The sequence below is a fragment of the Balearica regulorum genome, chromosome 8 (assembly GCF_011004875.1).
Source record: "Balearica regulorum gibbericeps isolate bBalReg1 chromosome 8, bBalReg1.pri, whole genome shotgun sequence".
Taxonomy (NCBI): Eukaryota; Metazoa; Chordata; class Aves; order Gruiformes; family Gruidae; genus Balearica; species Balearica regulorum.
In genome coordinates, this window is record NC_046191.1 from 25,557,523 (window position 1) to 25,581,182 (window position 23,660).

Genomic DNA, 23,660 nt, shown 5'->3' on the forward strand with positions numbered 1-23,660 from the left:
GCTGTAAGGAAAAGTTGGGAAGTGTACTGTAAATGTAGAAGTACTCAGTCCTATGTGTAATTTTGTTATGGAAAAGTAAAGTTCTTTTGTCTTAACATTGCTTGCTTCACAGGATTTCTTGCAGGGGTGCTTGTGCTAAATTTGATTTCTGCCTCCCCCCCCTTTTTTTTAAACAGCATGGAAACACAGTATTATTCTGTATGTCTTTCAGTTTTAAAGCTCATGAAAGATAAACAGATGAGGCAATTTTTTTTTCATCACAAGTTGTGCGTGTCTCATTCTACTTTTTATTTTAAAATATTTTGTAAATTAAATTTATTTAGAAAAATACTTGGCTTTGTTTGGTGTTTTGGGGTTTTTTTTTGGTCGGAGTCTTTTTTTGGGGGGGGGCGTTTGTTTTTTATTTTTAGCGTGGGTGTTTGCTAACTCCTTCGGTTTGATTTCGAAGCGTCCCTCAAGCTGCCCGAGGCTGAGCCTAAGGCCATGTCCTGTTCCCAGCTCCGCGCCGGGCACTCGGAAGCCTGAGGGGGCCGGGGCCACTCCCTCCCGCGCCGCGTGGTGGCGCCTCTCTCCTGCCCCGGCGTCGTCAGGCTGTTTAAATAAAACGCCCAGCGCTAATTGGTGGAGACGCGAGGAGGCGGGACAGGGCGGGCCCGGCCGCGCGGGGATTGGCGGGGGCGCCGGGTTTGAACTGGCGGGCGGAGGTGCGGCGGTTGGTGCGGTGACGGAGCTCTGGCTGTGTGGAGAGCTGAAGCCGGTCCCGCTCCGGGGTTCTGCCCCGGGCATGGCCGCAGGTTTCTTCTCTGGAGCGGCGGCGTGGGAGCCGAGCGCCGTCGCTAGTCCTAGGCGGCGGCGCTGGGCCGCGCGGCGGGGTGAGGATGACGCGGACGAAGGCCCTGCCGTGCTGGTTCTGAGCCACTTCTCGCGGCCGCCGTTCCTCAGCTTCGGCAGCCTGCGCGTCGGCGCCTCCCGCACGCGCCTCCTGGGCATCGACAACCCCAACGCGGAGGACGCCGAGGTGGTCGTCGACCGCTTCCCGGCTTCTGCCAGGGGCTTCAGCCTTGAGCATCACCGCTTTTCTGTGCAGGTACCGGGCGGGGGGGGGCCGCGAAGCGGCGGCAGGGAGCGGGTGGGTGCGCATGAGTGTGTGACACAGGAGGGGCTCCCGAGCCGTGCCCTGCTGGCAGGGCTGCTGGGCGGTTTCAAGGGCTGGAGGCGAAGGGGGGGGCCGGGCAGCTCCCTGCCTGAACTGCTGCTTCTTTCGTGGCAGAGAAAGCTCTTCCGCCAGCGTGAGGAGCGTTGCCGGTTTGCGGCGTAATCTTCCCATGGGAGAAGTCGCGCGTCACCTGGACGCGTAGTACTACGGTTTGATGAAGCCGGTACCCCGAAAGCTGCGCCGCGGCTGTGGGTGGTGTTTGTGGGTGCTGTGTTCCTGTTTCGCGGTTAAGGGGAAGACCTGGAGCTGTAGACGGTGGGATTAGACCTCTCGGGGTCGTGGGGCCTGGGGGCTGTCACGGGCTACGATGGCAGTAAATCCTCGCTTGACAGGGATTGTTTGGGGGTTTTTTTTTGCGGCAAGGTGGAAAAAATATGTTTTCTGGGAATGTGGTTTTAAGGACAGAGACAGAAGAATAAGAGGTGTTTAAAAAGTGACCTCTCAAAAAGGTGGAGGACGTCTGTTTAGGAAAAGAGTGAGAGACCTTGTTGTGAAGAGGATAGTGATTCATTGTTCTGCCTGTTAGCTAATAATACAATAGAGAACAAAGCAGGCTTAATCTGGGAATAAATCTTTACGATTTCCATGGAAATATGAAGTATGGTTAATCCAATCAATGCCGATTTTTAAAAGAACCGTTTAGACAAACATGTACCTATGGTCATCTGGACTCCCCAGGAGGCTTTGTAAGAGAGGAAGAAACTCTGGAGATCTCTTGTAATAATGTGCTTATAAAAACAGGCAGGACTCTCGCTGTGAAGTATTTGAATAGCAGCTTCCTATAGTAATTAATGAATACTAATTGTTGTTGACTAGCTTTACTGAGTAAGCACATATTGAATTAGTTTCTGTGTTTGTATGCCGGAGGAGAGGGAAACTCCAAATGCTAGAGACCAGTCACTTTCACAGTCTCCTTTCGATTTTATCTGAGGCATAACTATTCTTTGGTCTGTTAGTACTGATATCAGCGGAGCACCAAAATGATTCAGTAAAGGTTACTGTGCATGAAGAATCTTTAAGTAGATCATACATAGCTCCACGACTTACTTGTTCATTTGCAGTGTCTTCATTTTTATTCAATGAACTTGTGTGTCAGATCTCATCTTTGTAGGTTACTTGACTGAAAAAATTGACACTTGTATTTAGATTCAACTAAGGTCCTAAAAATTAACCTCTGATTATTAGTCCAACTATAATTCTTTTTAAATTACTTTAGAGGACTTACCTGGTTAATATGTGCAAAAATTTATGTGATTTCTTCTACTTAACTTTACTCAAATCTTGTCCTTTCTACTGTGTGTTATGTTTATCTGTGTTCTTGCTTGCTTTCCATTATAGCCTCAATAAGAGCTATATCCCTTTTAATAAGGCAACATTATTAACAGAGGCTGCTTAAGTTTACATGTCAGGGAAAAATTGATGTTTAAACATTTATACTGCTTCTCATTTGATTTGATTACTTTGTCTTTGATGTTACATATGTGTACCTAAGTGCAAGATATTAAACATTTCTTTTTCTCCAATAGTCAGGACAAAGAATCTTTGTTTCTGTAACATGGACACCATTAGAAGAAGGAAAAGTCAGAGAACTGGTAACTTTTGTTATTAATGGCATTGTAAAGCATCAAGCTGTGATCCTGGGTGTTGCTGAGAAGCCTCTGAAAAAAAAGGTGAGTGTGTGTTTATTATGTGTCTTCTATTACTTTGGCATAGCTGACACAGATATTGTTAGTAGAAAATTCAATGAAGGAGAATTAAAAATTGATAAATGATGCTGTCTGTGGAAATGCCCATTGTCTTCACGCTTTTTTTTAGCTGTGTTGGAAAGTACGTACTGATACATTACAGCTTACAGATTAAAACTAAAACATGATGAAAAAAGCTGGTTTTAAACCTGGAATTAACTTATGGTGAATTTTGGACTAGGTGTTCTTTTAATAGTATTTTTAGACTTGGAATGAATATACTAGTAATGTTCACTTTTACACATAAAAGTATTTAGAAATAACTTTTATTTATGGTTCTTTTTCAGAAGAGTCTTTGGGATACTATCAAAAAGAAAAACTCTTCAGAAACATCTACTTCAATAAAAGTTAAAAAAAGTACTTCAGAAGTTAAAAATGTTAATAAAACCTTTCAAGTTTCCCAGAGGATGGATAGACTTAGAAGCCCACTTCAGCCATGTGAAAATCAGAACACAATGCAAAACAGTATATCCCCAGGAAATGACTCTCTTGTTGGCTCAGAAAATAAATTGCCTATATCTCCTATTTCACCAATGCTAGAGGAACCTCGTAATACTGTTTGCACACCACTTGCAATGAGAAGATCTACTACATTCTCAGATATTGCTGCTGCTGTAAATGAGAAGTTATTGCCTGAAATAGACAGCTATAATGTCAAGAAATGTGTTAATGAGCACAGTGAATTAAAATCTGAAAGTACATACAGTTCTCCTGGATTAGCACAACTACAAATTTCAAACGATGAAATAATTCTTCATCATACACTCTCTCCAGTTTGCACTCCAGAGCACTCAGCATCTGTGCCTGTTTTAAGTACAAGGAGATTTTTAAGTCCAGATTCTTTTGTAAATGACAATTATCAAGTGGATATAGATATAATAGAGCAGCCTATTTCAATTCTGTCACCTGATCAATTTGTGAAAGACAGCTTGTCAGATAAGCAATCAATGACTCCTAAACTTGAGGCAGCTTTAATATCGTCTACTACAGAGACTTACGTTGTAAAGAAATTCCTACCCTCAAAATTGAAAAAAAATGGAGATGTAGAGACAAGAACGCATGTTCATATAGAACACAAATTAAATGAAGTCTTTGAGATGCATAATGTGGAGTCACAGGTACTTCATTATGACAAACCCAAAGCAAATCACTTCAGTTTTCCTTCTACAGAGGAAGTTCAAACTCACAATTCTTCTCAGAGAGAGCAACCAAAGAAGCGTCCAGTTCTTTCTGCCACTGTCATAAAAAATAAGCCAGATACTGCTGAAGAAAAAAGAATGGAAACTCTCCAGCCAAAATCTAAAAAATGCCTTAGTAAAGCAATAATGGAATGTGCTAATGTGGTGCCTGTACATACAAAACCAGAAATAACAAAACACTTTCCAGTTACAGGTCCCGTTTCAGCTAAAAGTAAGTGTCACAATGACAAAGTAAATTCATCTCCTACTGGATCAACTTCTTTGTGTCGTAAGAGGAAAAGTGCAATATATGTAGAAAATAGTAGAGTTACAGCTCCAGTGTGTGTGGAAGAAGTGGAAAGAAAAAGAACTCTTACATCTAGTGTGGAGAATAAAACTCATGCTACTAGGAGACCATCAGCCTTCAAACCCACAAACCGAGAGAGAGTAGGACAGAGGAAAAAAGCTGGTGAGCAGTATTTCCTTCATTTATCACTTTCTGTATGATGCTTTTGATTATGAAATTTGTATAGCAAACCGAACTATCTAGCAACAGTCAGGAATATTTCATATCTCTGAAATGTGAGCCTTTGCAATTTTTTAGATATCTGGATTTTAAAAAATTTGAAATCTAGGTCAGAGTTTTGGTTATGTAACTGACTTCAAATTTACTTTAGTCCTTTGTAAACTTGTTAATGACAGTAACAGGAAAAGTATCTGACAGTTCTTGAGCAGAGCCGTTGTTAGGTAATTCAAATTCACTAGAAACTTGCTCACTGCACGAGATTTCTGTTATACGTACACTTACCATTGTGAATATTTGACTCCATTGCTATTGTCACTTGTTTTCAAATATGTAGTTCCCAACTCTCATTCACTCTGCCTAGTTTTTGCCGTGTAATTAGCTTGTTGTCAGCCTTGTGTAGATCTTTCTGCCTTTATAGTTTGCCAGTACTTTGTAGCTTGAAGATCAGAAGTTGACTTCTTGTGTTTCAATGTGTTTTGCGTTTTCTAAATACAAAAAGGAGACAGTCTGTAACTGAAAGAAGCAGTTAAATTGTAGGGGCTGCATGAAGATTCTGCAAATTAAATAACAGGAGAAATTCATCGTGGCTTTCAGATCAAAATAACATATGCTGCTTTTTTCAGTTCAAATGATCTGTTCTGCCATCTAGATTTGATTTGGGGCTTTCAGTAACGCACTTTGATTTCAGGCTTTTTAAGATAGTCTGCATAAAAACATAACACACTAACAGTGTAAATGTGCAGCCGGAAAAGCTGTATTATCTACCTGGTTATTTCTATTCATCTATTAGGGTAAGGATAGATGGGCTGGACAAGGAAGTATTCTCTGAGCCCAAAATTACTTTGGTGTCTCTCTAATCCTTGTCATGAAACACAAAAATGATGACATCTTTGAGTTATATTCTTCTTGACAATTTTTCTTGAGAAATATAACCTGTTATTTTTTAATTGCACAGGCGTTATCTCTAGACTTCACAAAGAAAGATGGTATTTCACTACTAAAAGTTAATTTGAAATGCCCATCATTAATTTAATCTATTTGAGATCCAACTTTATTAAACATTATCAGAGTATATTTAAAATTTATTGATTGGAATGACTTCTAGAAGTGGACGTTCTATGAAAACACTACTTTAGCTAAGCAGGAGAGTGCAGCCTGTAATTTATGATCTCTATCTTGTCAGGGGATATCAGGCAGCAACTATAGTACATCTGCAACAGCATAATCTTTTAATCGTTCATTTGATGTCAAAGTAACAAAATGATTGTGCTAAAAGTGTATTTTTACATATTGAGAGTTCAGAAAGACTAGATCTGCATTTTTCCCTCTTATTAAGTTCTTCTACTGCTATATGTTATTAGCTAGCGCGTTGATGCCTAAATGAACACGTCAGGCTGCTCTGAAATAAGCCTATGGTGAGTCAAGCCCTAAAAAGTCATGCTTCTTACCCCAAATGTTTATAGAATACACAATTTCACCTGTTCTAATGAGTGTTTTTACCAATTAGCTTAGTGTTTCTAGCCATGTGATAATGAATTGCAAACAGTACATTTCCCTAGTGTATGGAAGAGCTGTGAAATACAGTAGCACTTATTTACTGTTAACTATTTTTCCCTTTTAATTATAGTTAAACTGGTTTGCTTAACTTTTTCCATCAACAGGAAATTATTGGTATTTTGTACAGGTTCATGGACAATTACTCTAGTTCTGTGCTTTATAAGAGATATGAACCTTTAACTTTCATTGACATACTTGTTGATATTTGTGTGTTAATGTTTGTAGGTTCTTCACTTCAGAAAGTACCTAAAACCACCAACAGAATTAGTAAACCCATCCCTGGATTGGCCCAGTCTCACCTGACGTTTGTGAAACCACTGAAAACAGGTAGGCAGCTTTCTGTTATCTAGTAAAACAACATTTAGTAGAACACTGAACTGAATGTCACAATTGCTGTTCTGCTAGTGATTGGTAAGACTCAACTGGTTAGAGCTGAGATGAAATAGAAGATTGTACCTACAATATCTAGTAGAAAAATATATGTAACTTTTCATGTTCCATTTTGACTGCTCATAAGAAAACTGGTTGCAACATATGGCCAGCTGAAGCTACGTGTTGCTTTCCTCCAGTTTTGCCTGTAATGTAAAAGCTACGTTACAGGTGTGTGCCCAGCTGACTGATGGTTATCAGTGAAATGTCTCTTCCATATCTGATAACATTTTAATACAACAACAGAATATCTAAGAAGAGAAAACTTCTTACCAAAAAGATACTAATTTTGCAGAACTAATAATACTTAGTTGATATGATCAGAAAAGTGCATCTATGAAACAGTTGTTCCTGGATATAATCTAACTCAACTTGGTGTTGCCCCAAGATGTGCATTGCGAATGGCCTGAGTTCTAGAAATCTTGTCTTTGTTCTAATAACTTCTTTAATAACTTAATCCATGTTTTGTAACTGAAATTTATTTAATGGTGGCTGATCTGCAAGTCACTGAAGAGTCTAACAATCTGCTTTTTTTCTGCTATAGTGCTAAATGGAGTGTCAAAGGTTAATCCTTTCCACAATGAAATGTACATTGGTTATCAAACATTTCAAGAACTGCAGAGACTTACTTCTTTTTCTTTTTTTTTTTTCCTCTCTCCTTTTAAGTCATCCCTAGACACCCAATGCCTTTTGCTGCTAAAAACATGTTTTATGACGAACATTGGAAGGAGAAGCAGCAACGAGGTTTCACCTGGTGGTTGAATTTTGTACTTACCCCTGATGACTTCAGTGTAAAAGCAAACACCTCACAAGGTAAGAGTACAAGAATTTTCACTTTGTCTTTTAATGTTCTTAATCATTATATAAGGTACTTTATTAATAATTATTGAACAGTAGTACTAGCTTAACACTAGTCTCAACTTGTCATTCTAGTTTGTGTAACATTAAGCTCTCAGGTAAGAGTAGATTTTTGAGTATTAATTTCCATGTATCAGCTGTGTTTCCCTTTTCAGCCTTTGACTGAATACTGGTGATAATTGTAAACCAAATCACTGGTAATGTGCTTCATTGGCAGTTATGCTAGAAAGTACAGATCAAAAGCAGTTCTTACGTTTGAAACAGTGCTGTCCATCCCAGCAGAATTTTATAACCGTCTAACCCTTTTCAGAGTCATATTTTTCCCCTTGTGATAAGTGTGGATGGCACGCTTGCTCATGCCAAGCACAGCATACCACACACCTGAATTGGGAGTGTGCTCTGCAACAAGAAATATACACTGGACCGTGTGGCTGCAACACTCCTCAGTGGGTGTTGAGTGGGGAATCCCCCTCCAACTGCTGGAAAACATAGTTGTCACTTTACTAAAATAATGCTAATATACTTTTTCTTCTATCTTTAGTTTCACTCTAAAACATTGAAGATGGTACAATTGATCTTAACTGAATTCCTAGCGCTGCTTACTTAGGAAATAAGTATTTTATTAAATATTGGACCAGTATATGTGTGCTTGACAATATATGTTTAGCACAACAGCTGATAAGCTTCCTGAGGGATAAAATCATTAGTCAGAAGAAAAATAACAAAATGTGAACTTAAAGAGGAAAAAAATAAATGAAGTGGGAGAAACTACCTTTATTTGAGATGTAAATGCATACTTTTTGTATGTGTTTAAACAGTAAATGCAGCTGCTCTTGTCTTGGAAGAAGAGAACCATCATAAAACCAGTGTTCGTAAAGCACCAACGAAAGATGAAGCATCTCTAAAAGCTTATACAGCTCATCGTAAGCTGAATAAGTTACGACGAGCTGCTTGCCGTTTGTTTACATCTGAAACAATGGTTAAAGCTATTAAGAAGCTGGAAGTTGAGATTGAAACTAGACGTTTGCTAGTTCGTAGAGACAGACACCTCTGGAAAGATGTAGGTAAGAATACAAAAACTTTGCATCCTCTCATTGCTTATAAGTAGAAAAAGGATTATGCATGCAGTAAGTTGATTTAATCTAAAAGTTGATAGTAAGTTTTGTTATAATATGAATTGTTTGCTGGATGTAATATTTACAAGATGTTCTCTTGCAGGAGAGAGGCAGAAAGTTCTTAACTGGCTTTTATCTTACAACCCTTTGTGGCTGCGTATAGGTCTGGAGGTAAGTGCAGAATTTATGGTCTACAATCAAAGTTTAAAGGACATCTGGCAATTTGTTTTAGTACGGTATGTTTCGAGTTTCTTTGTATCATCTGTTTTACTAATGTGGGTAGGTTCAATTCAGTTATAGCATGTTTACATCTCTCTTAAATTATTACAACAGACTTGCTTTAAAAAAAGTGCTTACCTTATTGAAAAAGAAAATATTTAATCAAGGAAAGTGGAAGTTAACTCCCTGGCCAATAACACAATTGCAATTTCTTATCAGTTTCACTCTTTAGTAAACTGGAGAAAAATGCGATTATCTTAAGGAAGTTCCTGATTGATTCCTCAGATGCAGGTGATCATACGTATTTTGAAATGAGACTGGATCTTCTGAAATTTCCCTGGGTTTTGTCCTTCAGTGACTGATTCGAAAAACCAATTGATTTTTAGAGACTAATTACCACTTACCACTTCAGGATTTCAGTAACGTATGTTATTCAAAAATACCTTATAATATTTAAGGTAATTCCTAATGGCTCTGCTTTTTTCCCCTCCTTTCATATTAGACTGTTTATGGAGAACTGATAGCTTTGGAGACTAATAGTGATGTTATGGGTTTAGCAATATTTATCCTCAATCGCTTGCTTTGGAACCCTGACATTGCAGCTGAATACAGACATCCCACTGTGCCTCACCTTTACCGAGAAGGTAACTACAACTTCTAAAAATAGGTTGTTTTCAGCACTTCATTCTTGAACTATCACTTAATGGGTTCAATCTTTGTAGGTCATGAAGAAGCTTTGTCAAAATTCACGCTGAAAAAATTGCTGTTGTTAGTTTGCTTTCTGGACTGTGCCAAACGGTCCAGAATGATTGAGCACGACCCTTGCCTCTTTTGTAAGGACGCAGAGTTCAAGGTAAGAGAGCTGTGATCTGATGTCTCCCTCCAATATTGTCTTAAGACTCAATGCAGAATTTTTTTTTAGTATTAAATATGACTATGTATTTTCTGTAACAAGCCTTGACTGTTCAGTCTTTTGCATGAATATTCTCAACACATCATGTCATGATCACGTAAGAGGATTCCCAAGAAAATTTTGAGGTGTTGGTCCTTTAGGAAGGACTCCATTATCTTGCATTATCCAGCTTCCCTCTGTAAAGCTAAGCTTCTGCATTATTTTTAAATACCACTCTAGCATACTGCAAGCTGATCTTAAAATGTAAGTCAGTTTGATGGGCTTCTGTTTTGGTTTTTCTTCTGTTATTTTGCAGTGATAAGAAAGACTATGCAACGTCTGTCATACAAAGGCTTTGATTAACAAATATGTTATGTTCAAATAAAATCACTTTTGTTGAGTTTGTACTACGTAGACAAACAGACTGAGAAAAAAAGTATTCCTGAATTTGATGGTGCTTTCAGTGACATGGTAGCCAGGTATGCTGAAAATTAAAGCTGCATGAACTGGCTAAAAATAAATTAAAAAAAAAAAACAAAACAATTTAAGTATTAGGCAAGGAAATATGGAATGGAATTTGAAGGACAAGGGATGAAAACTGTATTCTGCTTGATAATTATTGCAGAGTTAAGATTATCTTTTTTTTTTTTTTTTTTTTTCCTTCTTTTAGGCTAGCAAAGACCTTCTACTTGCATTTTCTCGGGACTTCCTGAGTGGTGAAGGTGACCTTTCCCGCCATCTTGGTTTCTTAGGCCTACCTGTCTGTCATGTTCAGACTCCACTTGATGAATTTGATTTTGCTGTAACAAATCTGGCTGTGGACTTACAATGTGGCATTCGTCTTGTGTGCGTTGATACAGAATTATTTTGAACTATTTTTTTTTTATCTAATACTTAATATGGGCTCAGCTAAGGCATTAAACTGTGAAATTCCCTTCATTAGGAGAACAATGGAACTTCTCACCAAAAACTGGAATCTTTCAAAACAACTGAGAGTTCCTGCAATAAGTCGTCTACAGAAGATACATAATGTTGACATTGTTCTTAATGTCCTTAAAGAGAGAGGAATTCACTTGAAAGATGAAAGTGGTAAGGCCTGTAAGTCAGGGTTACTCTGAGTGCATCAGAGGATGAGTGCATGCTTTAATTCCTTCTTTTGTTTGGTAGGTGCTTCAATTGACTCCAGGGATATTGTGGATAGACACAGAGAACGAACATTAGCACTCCTGTGGAAAATTGTCTTTGCCTTCCAGGTACTGTTCAGTTACTTCGTTGTTATTTACAAATGAGCGATAGTGAAAATACCAGTCTTCCAGGAATATTTGTTGTCTGTGAAAGCCTCTACTAATCAGATTTTAGACTTGTGTAATGATATGTGTTGTACGTTCAAAGTGCCATGCAAACTACTTAAATCTGCTAACTGTTTCCTAACAATACAGTTTAAATTTTAATGGCGCTTTTTCTTACATACATTTGTAAAAGTTTTTGGAAAAAATGTAACTTTTGAATTTAGGCTGTATGCCAACAGAATTGTTGATTAAAAATAAAATAATGTTGGTCTCAAAATGCTGGTAAGCTCTTACTAACTGAAAAGGATGTTTTGAGGTTACACTGATAGACAATTATAGGATGAAGCTATAGCTCTTCTACTTTTTTTTCACTTGTCTGAAACTGTCAATCTGAAGAAACATTCTTGAAGTAAGGATGAAGATTTCTTAGGCATTACTGCAATGGTATTTCAAAGTCGCTGGAAAAAATTAGTAGAGGAAACAAAAATAGGTTTTTTAAAGACTGTTTTAAGAGTTAATTTGAGTCAGATAGTCTTTTGAAAATAAGTATCCAGCTGAAAAATCCAGTTGGAGAGAACATAAAGTATGAAAGGTAAAATCAGATACAAGTTGAGGTGGAATTTCACCACTAAGTAGTCAGGAATATAAGTATAATTAACTATATCTAAAGCAAGAATTTCAGAGACTAAAGCCACAGAACTATCAGAGAGTCAGAAGAATATAATAATCAAATGTACCTATTTTCTTAACTACTGTTACAGTATTGAGTAGTTACCTTCCTCCAGTTAGTTCTCCTGATGCATGTGGAACAGTTGCATTGCTGTTGATTAAAGAAATAATTTCAGTGAGCAGTGGCTTCATCCAAGCCCAGTGGATATGCTACTTGTTCTCCAAATCTTTTCACAGCATCAGAACAGTAGCACAGGTCCTCTCAGAATCCCTTAAATGAGGAGGAGTGGCATATAGACTCAGTAGAAATGCAGGCAAGACTCTGAAATTGTTGTTCCTTCTGAAAATGTGGTGAAATTACACAAGCTGTTTCAGGGAATTTCCATTTCCCCCCAACTATTAACTAATGAAGTAACTGTTTTACACAGAACAGTGTGAGTTTAGGTTCTTTTATCTGAAGCAGTTGGTAGTAGACACTGCTGTCTATGCTGGCAAGTCCAGATTATCCACTACTAATTCAGTGTGGCAGGTACTGCTAAGTAGTGAGAGTAGTTTTTTAAAATGCCATATCTAAAGCCTCTGTATCCAGCAGCTATAATGCATGACATGTCAGACTGCTGGTGACATAAATCTTTTTGTCTTCCTAATAGGTGGATGTTTTTCTTAATGTGGAACAGTTAAAAGAAGAAATTGAGTTTTTAAAGAATACACACAAGAGAAAAACGCAATGGGGTGCTCTCAAGACTTTTCCACATGGTTGTAGAGCACAAGAAGATAACAGCAGTAACTCCTTACCTCAATGTTACAGTGAAAATGTGAAGCTGCTGATGGCATGGGTTAATGCTGTTTGTGAATTTTACAATATCAAGGTAAAGAGTTTTGTGTATGTTTCAGCAAATACCTCCTTTGCTGTCATAAGAATGCCTATTCTTTATAGAGCAGAATTCTTCAAACTATCAAATATGTAATAGCAGCCAATAGTAATTAGTTTTAAATATCCTTCTGGACATTGTTTAATCTGATTTGAAATAATCGTCTTTCTGTGGGTTTAGCTGCAGCTCTTTTTAAACAAATTTGAGCAAAGGAATCTCCCCTTCCAGTCAGCCCTATGCATAAAAATACCTTTTAAAAATATAACATTTTTGCTGAAATATGGGGTTATTGGAGGGTTTTTTTAATGAGCATTCATCCTAAAAGTATTTCTGCATAAAATTTTCACCATTTATAGGAAACGTAAGAATTAAACTAACGTTTGGGATAAAGGGGATCCCTCTCCTCAGAGAGATGTTTGTTTAGAAGGGACATGTTTGTTCCTTCCAAGAAGAGAAGCCCTGTTCAGAGACTCGTTTCTGGTCAGAATACAGTCACACCTGGTATTTTTTCTCAAGGCAAGATAGAGCACTTCAGACTGATGCAAGTTCAAAGCTTATTTCTGCACTGAATACCTAGTTTAAAGGTATCTATAGAAAGTTTATTTGGGATCCTTCCATAGAAAGATTGCTTTCCTTTTGGTTTCTTAAGCGTTTCCCTTGAAGATTCACTGTATAGTGATTCACACATCTTTGTTGCTGGTTTCTCACAGCTGTATGTGACAGTGTATGTACTGTATGTACTACTGTATGTACAATGAATGTTCAAAGGAAGCACTATTTTCTTTTTTTTTTTTCCTTCAAAAATTTGCACTTGGTCACTTTCAAAGGTACAAGATAACAAATTTCTATTTCCAGTTTATACCAATTAACTGGTAACAAAAATTCAAGGAACTTGTATCCTACTGTGTTTTATTTAACAGGTGGAAAATTTCACAGTGTGTTTCTCAGATGGTAGAGTACTATGTCATTTGATTCATCATTATCATCCATGTTACGTGCCTTTGGAAGCTGTGTGCCAGCGTACCACTCAAACAGTAGAATGCTCAAGAACTCATACAGTGGGACTAAACTCTTCCTCCTCGTCCTCTTCAGAATCTGATACTTCTCTAAATGTTATGGAAGGAATGGTTGACCAAAGTGAGTTATTTGATGCACAGAAATTCATGTTAAATCTGTTTGTTTTATTCACAATTTGGTTTGACAAACATTTTCTCTTTGCAAAGCTGTAACTGCCTCAGTCCTATACAAGGAACTCTTGGACAATGAAAGGAAAAACTTTCAGCTCATCAATGCTGCAGTTTCTGACCTAGGTGGAATACCAGCAATGATTCATCACTCAGACATGTCAAATACAATTCCTGATGAGAAGGTAAGATGTCTTCAGAGTTGATGTAAACATGTTCTGCTGTCCTGTGAATGTGTACTGCTCTTCTGTATAGCCCTTAACTTGCTGTGTTTTGTTTTTATATAGGTTGTCATTACCTATGTATCATTTCTGTGTTCGCGGCTTCTAGATCTTCGGCAAGAAACTCGAGCTGCTCGATTAATTCAGTCTGCTTGGAGGAATTATAGACTGAAAAGAGAACTGAAGCTTTCTCAGGTACTCTTTCTCTTTTGACTTTGAGAAATACTATATAGAGAATATAAATTCACTGTTTGGAGTATACAAGTTTATTGGAATAATATTGGCATCTAAATTAATGAGTACCATTTTTAGTATCAAAATCTATGGCTGCCTTGGTGTAATCTGCTAAAAAGCACTTTTGTTTAAGACTATTCTGAAATACAGTTGTTCAAAGGCTACTGTTCTTTCTTTTGTGTGTTGATTAGAGCATGTCACCCTTTAAGCCTTTTTCCCAATATTTCAACTATAAAATATTGCACTGCTTCCTTAAAACAAAAAGAGACTAGTTAATTTTTAATTCCTAATAATGTCTACAAGATGAAAAGAGTAGACTTCTGCATGAATTTAGTATTTTTGTTCAGGAGCTAAGCTGCACCAGTGTTTTGAGTTGAGTTGTGTGAGTTCTGATTTTTTGTTTCTTCTTTTTCTGGTAGTGATACCAGATCTTGTGATGATTTTCAAACTATGACACCATTGAGGTTGATAAATGCCTCCATTGTGTCTGAGGTACTTATTATTTGATGTTGGCACAGTGTTCAAGTGAAATATTCTAAGAACCTCTGATGTGGAAGGGGGCAGAGGTTATAGTTACGTACATATTTTTCATCAACAAGCCTAATTTTTATGACATAGTTATTTTAATACACCAAAAATTTGAATGAAAATTCCAGTCCTAACTCTTCAGTGCAAATTCATTTTTTTATAGGAAAGAGACAGAGCTGCTTGGATAATTCAAAAATCTGCAATAAACTTCTTGTCTCGTCAACGCATCCTGAAGAAAGTGAATGCAGCAGTTTTCATCCAGAAGCACTGGAGAAGATACTTAGCCAGGACTATTTTTTTAAATCTGCAAAAGACAAAACTGGAGGAAGCCAGAAGTAAATCTGCCACAGTCATTCAGGTAGTACAATCTAAAGTGAGATTACAGAGCAATGAAACCCTCTGAAACCTGTAAGAAAAAGGCTTGCTCAGGGTCATTTTTTCTGTTTGCAGCAACTGATAACTTATTGAAAATGTAATACTTCCACACTCCTTTTTCATATGTTTTGGTAACTTTCTCTCTGAAGAGAGTAATGGTAACGAGCTATTAATTTGACAATTAGTGAATATTTTGGTATACCATAAACATTAAAACACTGGGCCTTAAACCAGTCAATTTAAGGACTGATCAGATTGTGTTGGCTTTCCTCTTTGCAGCTGCTGAACATTACTGAAGAAGCTTTTAAAAAAAACAAACACAAAACAACAAACAAACAAAACCAAAACTCTCCTAGTGTTATGACACCTGTGGTGGGCACGTTCAGAATGGCAGGCATTAGTTAACAATTGGTTGTTGGACAGTTAATTCGGTTTCTCAAGATACTTTCCCTACTATTGCCCAAAGCTAGATATTACATTCTTAAGACTTTTTTGGAATGGAGATTAAAGAATCACTGACTTATAGTTTAAAAGGGAATCTCTTGTTGCCAGGGCAATTTTAGCTTTTCCTTAGAATTGAAAATGCTTTAAAAAAGCAATGATTCAAGCATTTAGCTTTTGTGTGGCCTTTTTTTTTTTCTTTTTTTTTTTTTAAATGTAAGATATCTGGTCTTCTCTTCCTAGGTATTAAGTAGGATTAAAGAAGTCTTGAAAAGTCTGTGGTCGGTAGTTCTCAAATTTAGGCTTAACTCAAGATAGCATGATGAAAATACTAAATTTTCTGCTTTTTCCTGCAGGCTTATTGGAGGAGATACTCTGCTAGGAAAAGATTTTTACAGCTAAGGCACTATGTTATCTTTGTACAAGCAAGGATAAGGATGGTGAAGGCTGTTGCTGCATATAAACGAATTGTTTGGGCTGCTGTTACAATTCAGAGTCATCTGCGTGCATCTAAGTTGGCAAAAAAAGATCGGCAAAGATATGAAATCTTAAAATCTTCAGTGCTTACTATTCAGTCTGCATTCAGGAGATGGAGAAAATACAAAATTCAACAGAAAACTAAAGCTACTTTAGTTCTTCAGACTTATTTCCAAAAATGGCAATCTTCAAAACTGGCTAAAAGAAACAGGGCTGCCCTTGTCGTACAGTCTTGGTATAGGATGCACAGAGATCTGAAGCGGTATCTACATATTAAGCAAAGTGTTATCAAGATTCAGGCTTGGTACAGGTGTCAGCTGGCTAGACATATTTACCAGGAACACAGGGCAAAAATAGTGACAATTCAGCAGTATTACAGAGCTTATAAAAAAGGAAAAGTTGAAAGAGAGTACTACTTGCAAAAGCGTGCAGCAGCGATAGTCCTCCAAGCTGCTTTTAGAGGAATGAAAGCACGTAAACTATACAGACAAACAAAAGCAATTTGTGTTATTCAATCACTGTGGAGAATGAAAAAAGAGAAACTAAGGTTTCTACGCTTAAAAAAGTCTGTTACTACATTGCAGTCACATGTGAGAAAATACCAACAAGTGAAAAGATACAAAGCGATTAAAAATGCTGCTTCTGTAATTCAAACTTGGTATAGGGCACATGTCACTTCTAAAAAAGCAGCCGCTTCTTTCCAGAGGATGCGTCTGGCTGCTATTGTCCTACAGTCTGCCTACAGAGGAATGGAAGCTAGGAAAGAGGCTCACAAATTGAGATCTGTGATAAAAATTCAGTCAAGCTACCGTGCTTATATTGTCCGGAAGAGATTTAAAAACTTGAAAGATGCGACAGTGAAGATGCAAGCTCTTGTAAAGATGAGGCAAGCCCATAAGCGTTATTGTGCACTAAGGGAGGCAACGCTTTATGTCCAGCGAAGGTATCGGTCTCATAGATACACTCTTCAACTGAAAGAAGGTTATAGGAGATTGAAGGCAGCTTGCATAAGAATTCAAGCTGTAGTTCGAGGCTATCTTGTCAGGAAACAAGTACAAAGGTGGAGGGAGACTGCAGTATTTCTCCAGGCATGCTACAGAATGAGAAGGGACAGGCAACGTTATTTAAACATCTGTAGTGCTGCTGTTGTCATTCAAAACCATTATCGTGCATACAAAAAGCAACTGTGTCACAGGCACGAGTTCTTACAAGTTAAAAAAGCAGCTGTGTGCTTACAGGCAGCCTACAGGGGTTGTAAAGCACGCAAAAGCCTTAGACTTGAATATAGAGCTGCTATTAAAATTCAGACTGCTTTTAGAGCTCATGCTGCAAGAATGAAATATAAGGCAATGGTTCAGGCCTCCATTGTGATTCAGAGGTGGTACCGAACTTGTAAGACTGGTAACAGGCAAAGACTGAACTTCTTAATGACAAGAGCAGCAGTGCTTTCTTTACAAGCAGCTTTTCGTGGCTGGAAGGTTCGAAAGCAGATTCGAAGACAATGTGTTGCTGCTACTAAGATACAGTCTGTCTTCAGAAAATTCATGGCTCTGAAAAAATTCAAACTTATGAACCATTCTGTGCTAACTATCCAGAAGCATTACAGAGCCAGTGTTATAGGCCAGAAACAACGGCAAGAATATGTTCAGCTGCGTAACTCTGTAGTGCGTCTTCAGGCAACATGGAGGGGGAAAACTGTGAGAAAAACAATTCAAAAGAAACATAATCTTGCAACAATTATTCAGTCCTATTACAGAATGCACGTAAATCAACTAAAATATAAGAAACTAAGACAAGCCACTTTAGTGATTCAGAAGTACTTCAGAGCTTACTGTATGAAAAAAACCCAACGGGCAGTTTACCTAAAAACAAAGGGAGCTGTGTTAGTCTTGCAGTCTGCTTACCGTGGGATGATTGTGAGGAAACAATTGAACAAACTAAACAAAGCTGCTACAACTATACAAGCTGCGTTCAAATCTTACCTGGTCAAAAAGGACTTTGAAAGACTTAGATCTGCAGCTGTAGTAGTTCAAAGGCGTTATCGTGCAATTTTTCATGCTAAATGTCAAAAGCAGAAATATTTGTTACTAAAAGAAGCCACAGTCAAAATGCAGGCAATTTACAGAGGTGTAAGAGTAAGACAACAAATTGTCTGTATGCATCAAGCAGCTATTTGTATCCAAGCCACGTTTAAGATGCATCGCATGAGCATAAAATATCAGGCAATGAGAATGGCAGCAATTATAATTCAAAGACAATATAGAGCATTTTGTTTAGGCAAAGTACAACGTGAAAAGTACTTGGAGCTAAAGAAGTCTATCATTATCCTTCAGGCTGCTTGCAGAGGCATGAAGGTCCGACGATATGTAAAAACTATGCATCAGTCGGCAGCAATAATACAGTCTTATTATCGGATGCACAACCAACAGAGGGATTACAGAAAACTGTTGCTGGCAATCAGGCGGATTCAGCGGTGGTTCCGTGCTTGTAAGGAGCGAGATACACAAGTTCACAACTATATGGTTATGAAAACTGCTGTGCTTCGTATCCAGGCTGCATTCCGTGGTATGAAAGCAAGAAGACTTCTAAGAACTATGAGTGAATCAGCTGAGCTTATTCAAAGAAGATTTAGAACTTTTCTTAAAAGAAAACATTTTCTTTCCATTAAAACAGCTGCTATTGTAATTCAGAGGAAATACAGAGCGACAAAACTAGCAAAAATTCAACGACAAAAATATCTCTCTTTCCTTAATGCTGCTGTTATCATACAGTCTGCTTATAGAGGCTTTGTGGTAAGGAAAAGAATGCAGCAGATGCATCAAGCTGCTACGGTTATTCAAGCAACATTAAGAATGCGTAAAACTTACATTTCTTATCAAGCTGTCAGGCTTGCTTCAATAATCATACAGCAACGGTATCGTGCTTACAGGGAAGGGAAGTGTGTGAGAGAAATATACTTAAAACTGTACAATGCTGTTATAGTTCTTCAGGCTGCCTGGAGAGGAATGAAAACAAGATCCTTCCTGAAGAAAAGACATGAGGCAGCTCTTATGATACAGAGAAACTACCGAATGTATAGGGAGTACCGCCATTACAGAAAAGTTCTGTGGGCAACCCAGCTAATACAGAGGAGATACAGAGCCAATAACCTGAAGAAAATTGCAGTACAGCATTATGTTTCATTAAAGAAAGCGGCAACCCGTATTCAGAAGGCTTTTCGAGTCATGCAGGCAAGAAAACACCACCAAGAAACGCACTGTGCTGCTATTGTTGTTCAGAAAAATTTTAAAGCTTTTAGAGAACGTCAAAGATACCTCTCTCTTAAGGCAGCTGCTCTTGTCTTTCAGAGAAGATACAGAGCTTTGATTCTGTCAAGACAGCATGCTTTGGAGTACCTTTCTCTTCGCAGAGCAACTATTCATATACAGGCTGTGTACAGAGGTATCAGAGTGCGGAAGAGTATTGAGCATATGCATTTAGCTGCTAGTACAATACAGTCAGCCTACAAAATGTACAGGAATAGGAGGTCCTATCAAAATAAGAGAACTGCAGCTATTATTATACAGAACTACTATCGATCCCACATTAAAGGAAAGAATCAACGAAAGAAATATCTGACGATGAAGAATTCTGCTCTTGTTATTCAAGCATCATATAGAGGCATGAGGGAACGACAGAAACTGAAAATCATGCATGCTTCAGCAATTGTAATACAGTCTAGTTATCGCATGTACGTACAACATAGATATTACACACAGTTGTGCTGGGCTGTCAGAGTAATACAGCAAAGGTTCAGAGCCAAAATGGCAAAAGACACTGACATGGAAAATTATGCAAAAATAAAAAAGGCTGTCATTTGCCTTCAATCCGCTTTCCGTGCTAAAAAAGCTAGGCACTTGTACAAAACCAATGTTGCTGCCCAGTGTATACAATCATTCTTACAAATGCGTGTAGAGAGGAGGCGTTTTCTTGAAAAGAAAGCAGCAGCAATAACGATCCAGTCTATGTTCCGATGCCAAAGAACGAGGACTCGCTATAAATTGATTCAGAGTTCAGCAGTTGCTATTCAGAGGTGGTACAGAGCGTGTCACAGGGCTCGTTTACAGAAAGCAGAGTATTCTGCTCAGAGACAAGCAGTAGTAATTATTCAGTCTGCCTTCCGTGGTATGAAAGCAAGAAAAACAGCAAGACAAATACGAGCTGCAAGAAAGATTCAGTCTTTTCTTCAGATGGCTGTGCAGCGTAGAAAATTTATTCAATTTAGAAGAGCAGCTATTACGTTACGAGCCTATTACTTAATGCGTAAAACTAAATCACAGTATACAAGCTATAAAAAAGCAGCACTTGTCTTACAACGATACTACCGATCCCACTTGACTGTGAAATACCAGAGAACAACTTACTTGCAGACCCGGAGGAACATTATCATTGTGCAGGCTAGAGTGAGAGGATTCATTGAAAAGAGGAGGTTTCACAAAATTAAAGAAAGCACAATAAAAATTCAGGTACTTTTGATGTAAAGTAGTGGGTTTTGGGGTGTGGGGTTTGGTTACTTTTTTTCTTTTGTGGGCTTTTTAAGATTATTGCTGTTGCAAACAACAGTTTAAAGCTACTTGTTAAAGTAGTATCAATTTCTGAAGTATACTACATGGCAGGTATATAAAGCTTACTACCACAGTGCACAGAAATGAGTCTTGGTTCAGGTCTGTTTTGTCTTTCCTTGCTGAGGTACTCAAAAAGTAACATTCCCTTTTTCTTGTTTTTTCCTTAGAATTTTACTACTTCAAATGAGTTTTGATACTTATATGTGTTTCTGTGGTTCTTTTAGAAATATTTTTGTCCTAACTGGCTTTCACTTGTGTAAATACTTGTATGTAAATATTTACTCCACGTAGCAAGCTAAATATCTATCTAGTTTGAGTTCCAAGAGGCTCAGAAGACTAGTTACTCTGAAGTGCTTTTTCAATATTTTTTTTTTTTTTGAGGGTGAAGGAGATAAGTATATTTCCTTCTTTATATTAATTATGATTTGTATGTAGTGGGAGTACACTTTTCTCTTTCTTTTTCTTCTGGGAGAAGCTTTAAGTGACTTCCTGTGGTGGCCTTAGTTATTTTACCCTAAGGGAAGGGGGTTCTCTTCAGGATGTTATTGGAATAAAAGGATTTTTTTCCCCCCAAATCAGGGAAGAAAGGGAAATAAATAATCTCTCATAAGAATTTCTTAGGTTGCTATTACTATCTTGTTGGAGAGCCCGTGCTGTACTTAACATGTAAGAAAACAGGTGTGCCTTCCTCACCTCCATGTATTGTAGGGGGAAGTGGCAGCTTCTTAGTTATTTTCTGAATCTTTAATTTATATATCCTGAACAATGTAAGCATGATAACTTTGCTTAAAAGGTAGAAAAAAAGAATTAATTGGGAAATCAGAAATATATTTACTTATATTGTTGTTTTTCTTTTAAGCCAGTGAGTATAACTGTACTTAGAAATATGCAAATGTCTTCCCAGTCAATACCATGCAAGTGGTGAAATATTCTGTGATTATATCTTTTAAGGCATTTTTCCGTGGATTTAGTCAGAGACAGAAATACCTTCAGTGCAAGTTTTCTGCTGTATTAATACAGCAGCACTACAGAGCCCATCAGATGCGAAATATTGAACAACAAAGATACCATCAAATGAAAAGAGCTGCCATTAGAATTCAGGTAATCCCAGAAGGTGTTTTTTGTTGTTTTTTGGGGTTTTGGATCTCTTGTATTTCTTCATGACATGATTATTTTTACAGACATTAGAGAGTGGCATTTGTGGTGTTTCACTTGCTTTAGAAAACATCTTCCAGATGTGAGAAATTACATATTTGTAATACTGTAGAGATATAATCCTAAAAGCTTTTCATGCTAATGTGACTTTTTTCCTTTTAATTTTGTTTGTTCCATTAAACAACAAGAAAATAAAGTTTTGAATTTCTTTTTTTTTTTTTTTTTCTTCATATATCTCATAGGCATCATACAGAGGATATAAAGCCAGGCAGTGGGTTAACAAAATCAGAGCAGCACAAGTAATTCAAGCCTGGTTTCGAGGCTGCAGAGCACGAAAAGAGTATGCAGCTGTGGTAAAAGCTATACGTGTTATTCAGAGTCACTTCAAAACAAAACAACAGCGGACCTGGTAATACTGAATTTTATATGAATGTCTCTACTTTTCAAAGTTTTTATGATATTATTTAGTACTGCTTTGCACTCTGGCAAATCCCTAGAGATTCTCAGGCTCTGGCCCTGCAGCATGTATGTAACGTGCATGAACATAATCCTTTTGATGCAGGTGGAATTATTCTTTTGCACAAGATTTTTCTTATGTTTAAATATTTTTCTGGATTGGAAGCTACCTCACAAACTTAAATTTGCATATTGGGGATCTGGAAAGAGTAGGCCTTGATCTTTTTTTCACTTATCTTTTTTTTTTACAGGAAGGATGTTCTGGATGTTGTTAAAATTCCAGCATAAAACTAATAGGATGAAAAGCTTTTTCATTATAATGCATAATGGAATAGTTAAACTAGTTTGTGTTTATTTTGCTGTGAGATGGTTTTACAATAAAAGCTCTACTAGATCAGCCTGATAGCTTATTCAGAGCTCTGTCCTCTGCCAGTAGTAGTGGAAGATGCTGTTTAGGGAGAGTACGTTAACCTGACTGCTTTCTAAGGTCCTCCCTCAGCATCCATGCTTGTTAGATTATGGATGCTAGAACGTACATGCTTGCCTATTCCCTTTATTATTCTTTTATGGACTATTATATGTCAGTTTGTCTCATGCCTTTTAAACTGCCATCTCCCTCCCCAACCTCCTTTGGCAGCAAGTTCTGGAAGTACCTACTGTGGGAATACAGAAAGTATCTTCTGTTTTAAACTAGTCTTTCTGCCAGCATTGCTGGCTATCCCCTTGCTCTAGTGTTCCAAGATTTAGTTGATAACAACTCTGCTTTCACAATATCTACCTTTTAATTTAATTTTGTAAATCTTCACTGTATTCTTACTTTAAAAATGCAAGTGTTTTCAACTTTTGGGAAAAAACAAAAAACAAAGATACATTTTCATGTTAGGTTTTTGAAAATGAAGTTCTGTGCACTTACCATTCAAAGAAGGTGGAGAGCAACCCTTACTGCACGGATGATTCAACATCAGTTTCTGGCAACTAAGAATGCTGCAGTTAAGATTCAGTTGGCATATAGACAGTACAGGGCTAGAAGACTTTTAAGAAAGGTATGTTTTCAATTGCACTCTGCTACGTCATGGTTGTTTCAAACATTTTCAATGTACTTGAGTGATTTTTGTCATCAACATGCAGAAGTATAGAAGAAAAAAAAAAGTGGAGCCAGAACAAAGATTGTTCAATTCAAAACTGTTCAATCTCCAAAATACTAAATTTCCTTTTTGCTTTGAGCAGCAAGGTTGATTCTTGTTTTTGAACAGTTCCAATTGTTGAATTACCCTTGTCTATACTGATAACAAGATAAATAGTAAAATTTTCTGCTGGCTTTATTGCTTACAAAGGATTAAGTTAAATTGCCCATATTTTGACACTGTTTAGGTAAGGGAAAAGACCTTCCAAATTGTGAAAGTGCATTTTTATATAAACC

The 23,660-nt window shown here is 37.6% G+C and overlaps 1 protein-coding gene across 1 annotated transcript; it reads left to right on the forward strand.

Moving 5' to 3' along the window:
- The first annotated feature begins 651 nt into the window (after positions 1-651).
- On the forward strand, positions 652-23,409 carry ASPM (assembly factor for spindle microtubules). The gene is made up of 21 exons (XM_075760150.1): positions 652-1,087; positions 2,743-2,886; positions 3,249-4,608; positions 6,448-6,549; positions 7,318-7,464; positions 8,328-8,573; positions 8,728-8,795; positions 9,346-9,487; positions 9,566-9,696; positions 10,406-10,581; positions 10,679-10,824; positions 10,903-10,988; positions 12,344-12,562; positions 13,486-13,702; positions 13,789-13,934; positions 14,037-14,165; positions 14,896-15,090; positions 15,905-20,530; positions 21,581-21,730; positions 22,027-22,193; positions 23,124-23,409. The coding sequence occupies exons 1-21, from the start codon at positions 785-787 to the stop codon at positions 23,374-23,376; spliced, it is 9,153 nt and encodes a 3,050-aa protein (XP_075616265.1). The 5' UTR covers positions 652-784; the 3' UTR covers positions 23,377-23,409.
- The last annotated feature ends 251 nt before the right edge of the window (positions 23,410-23,660 follow it).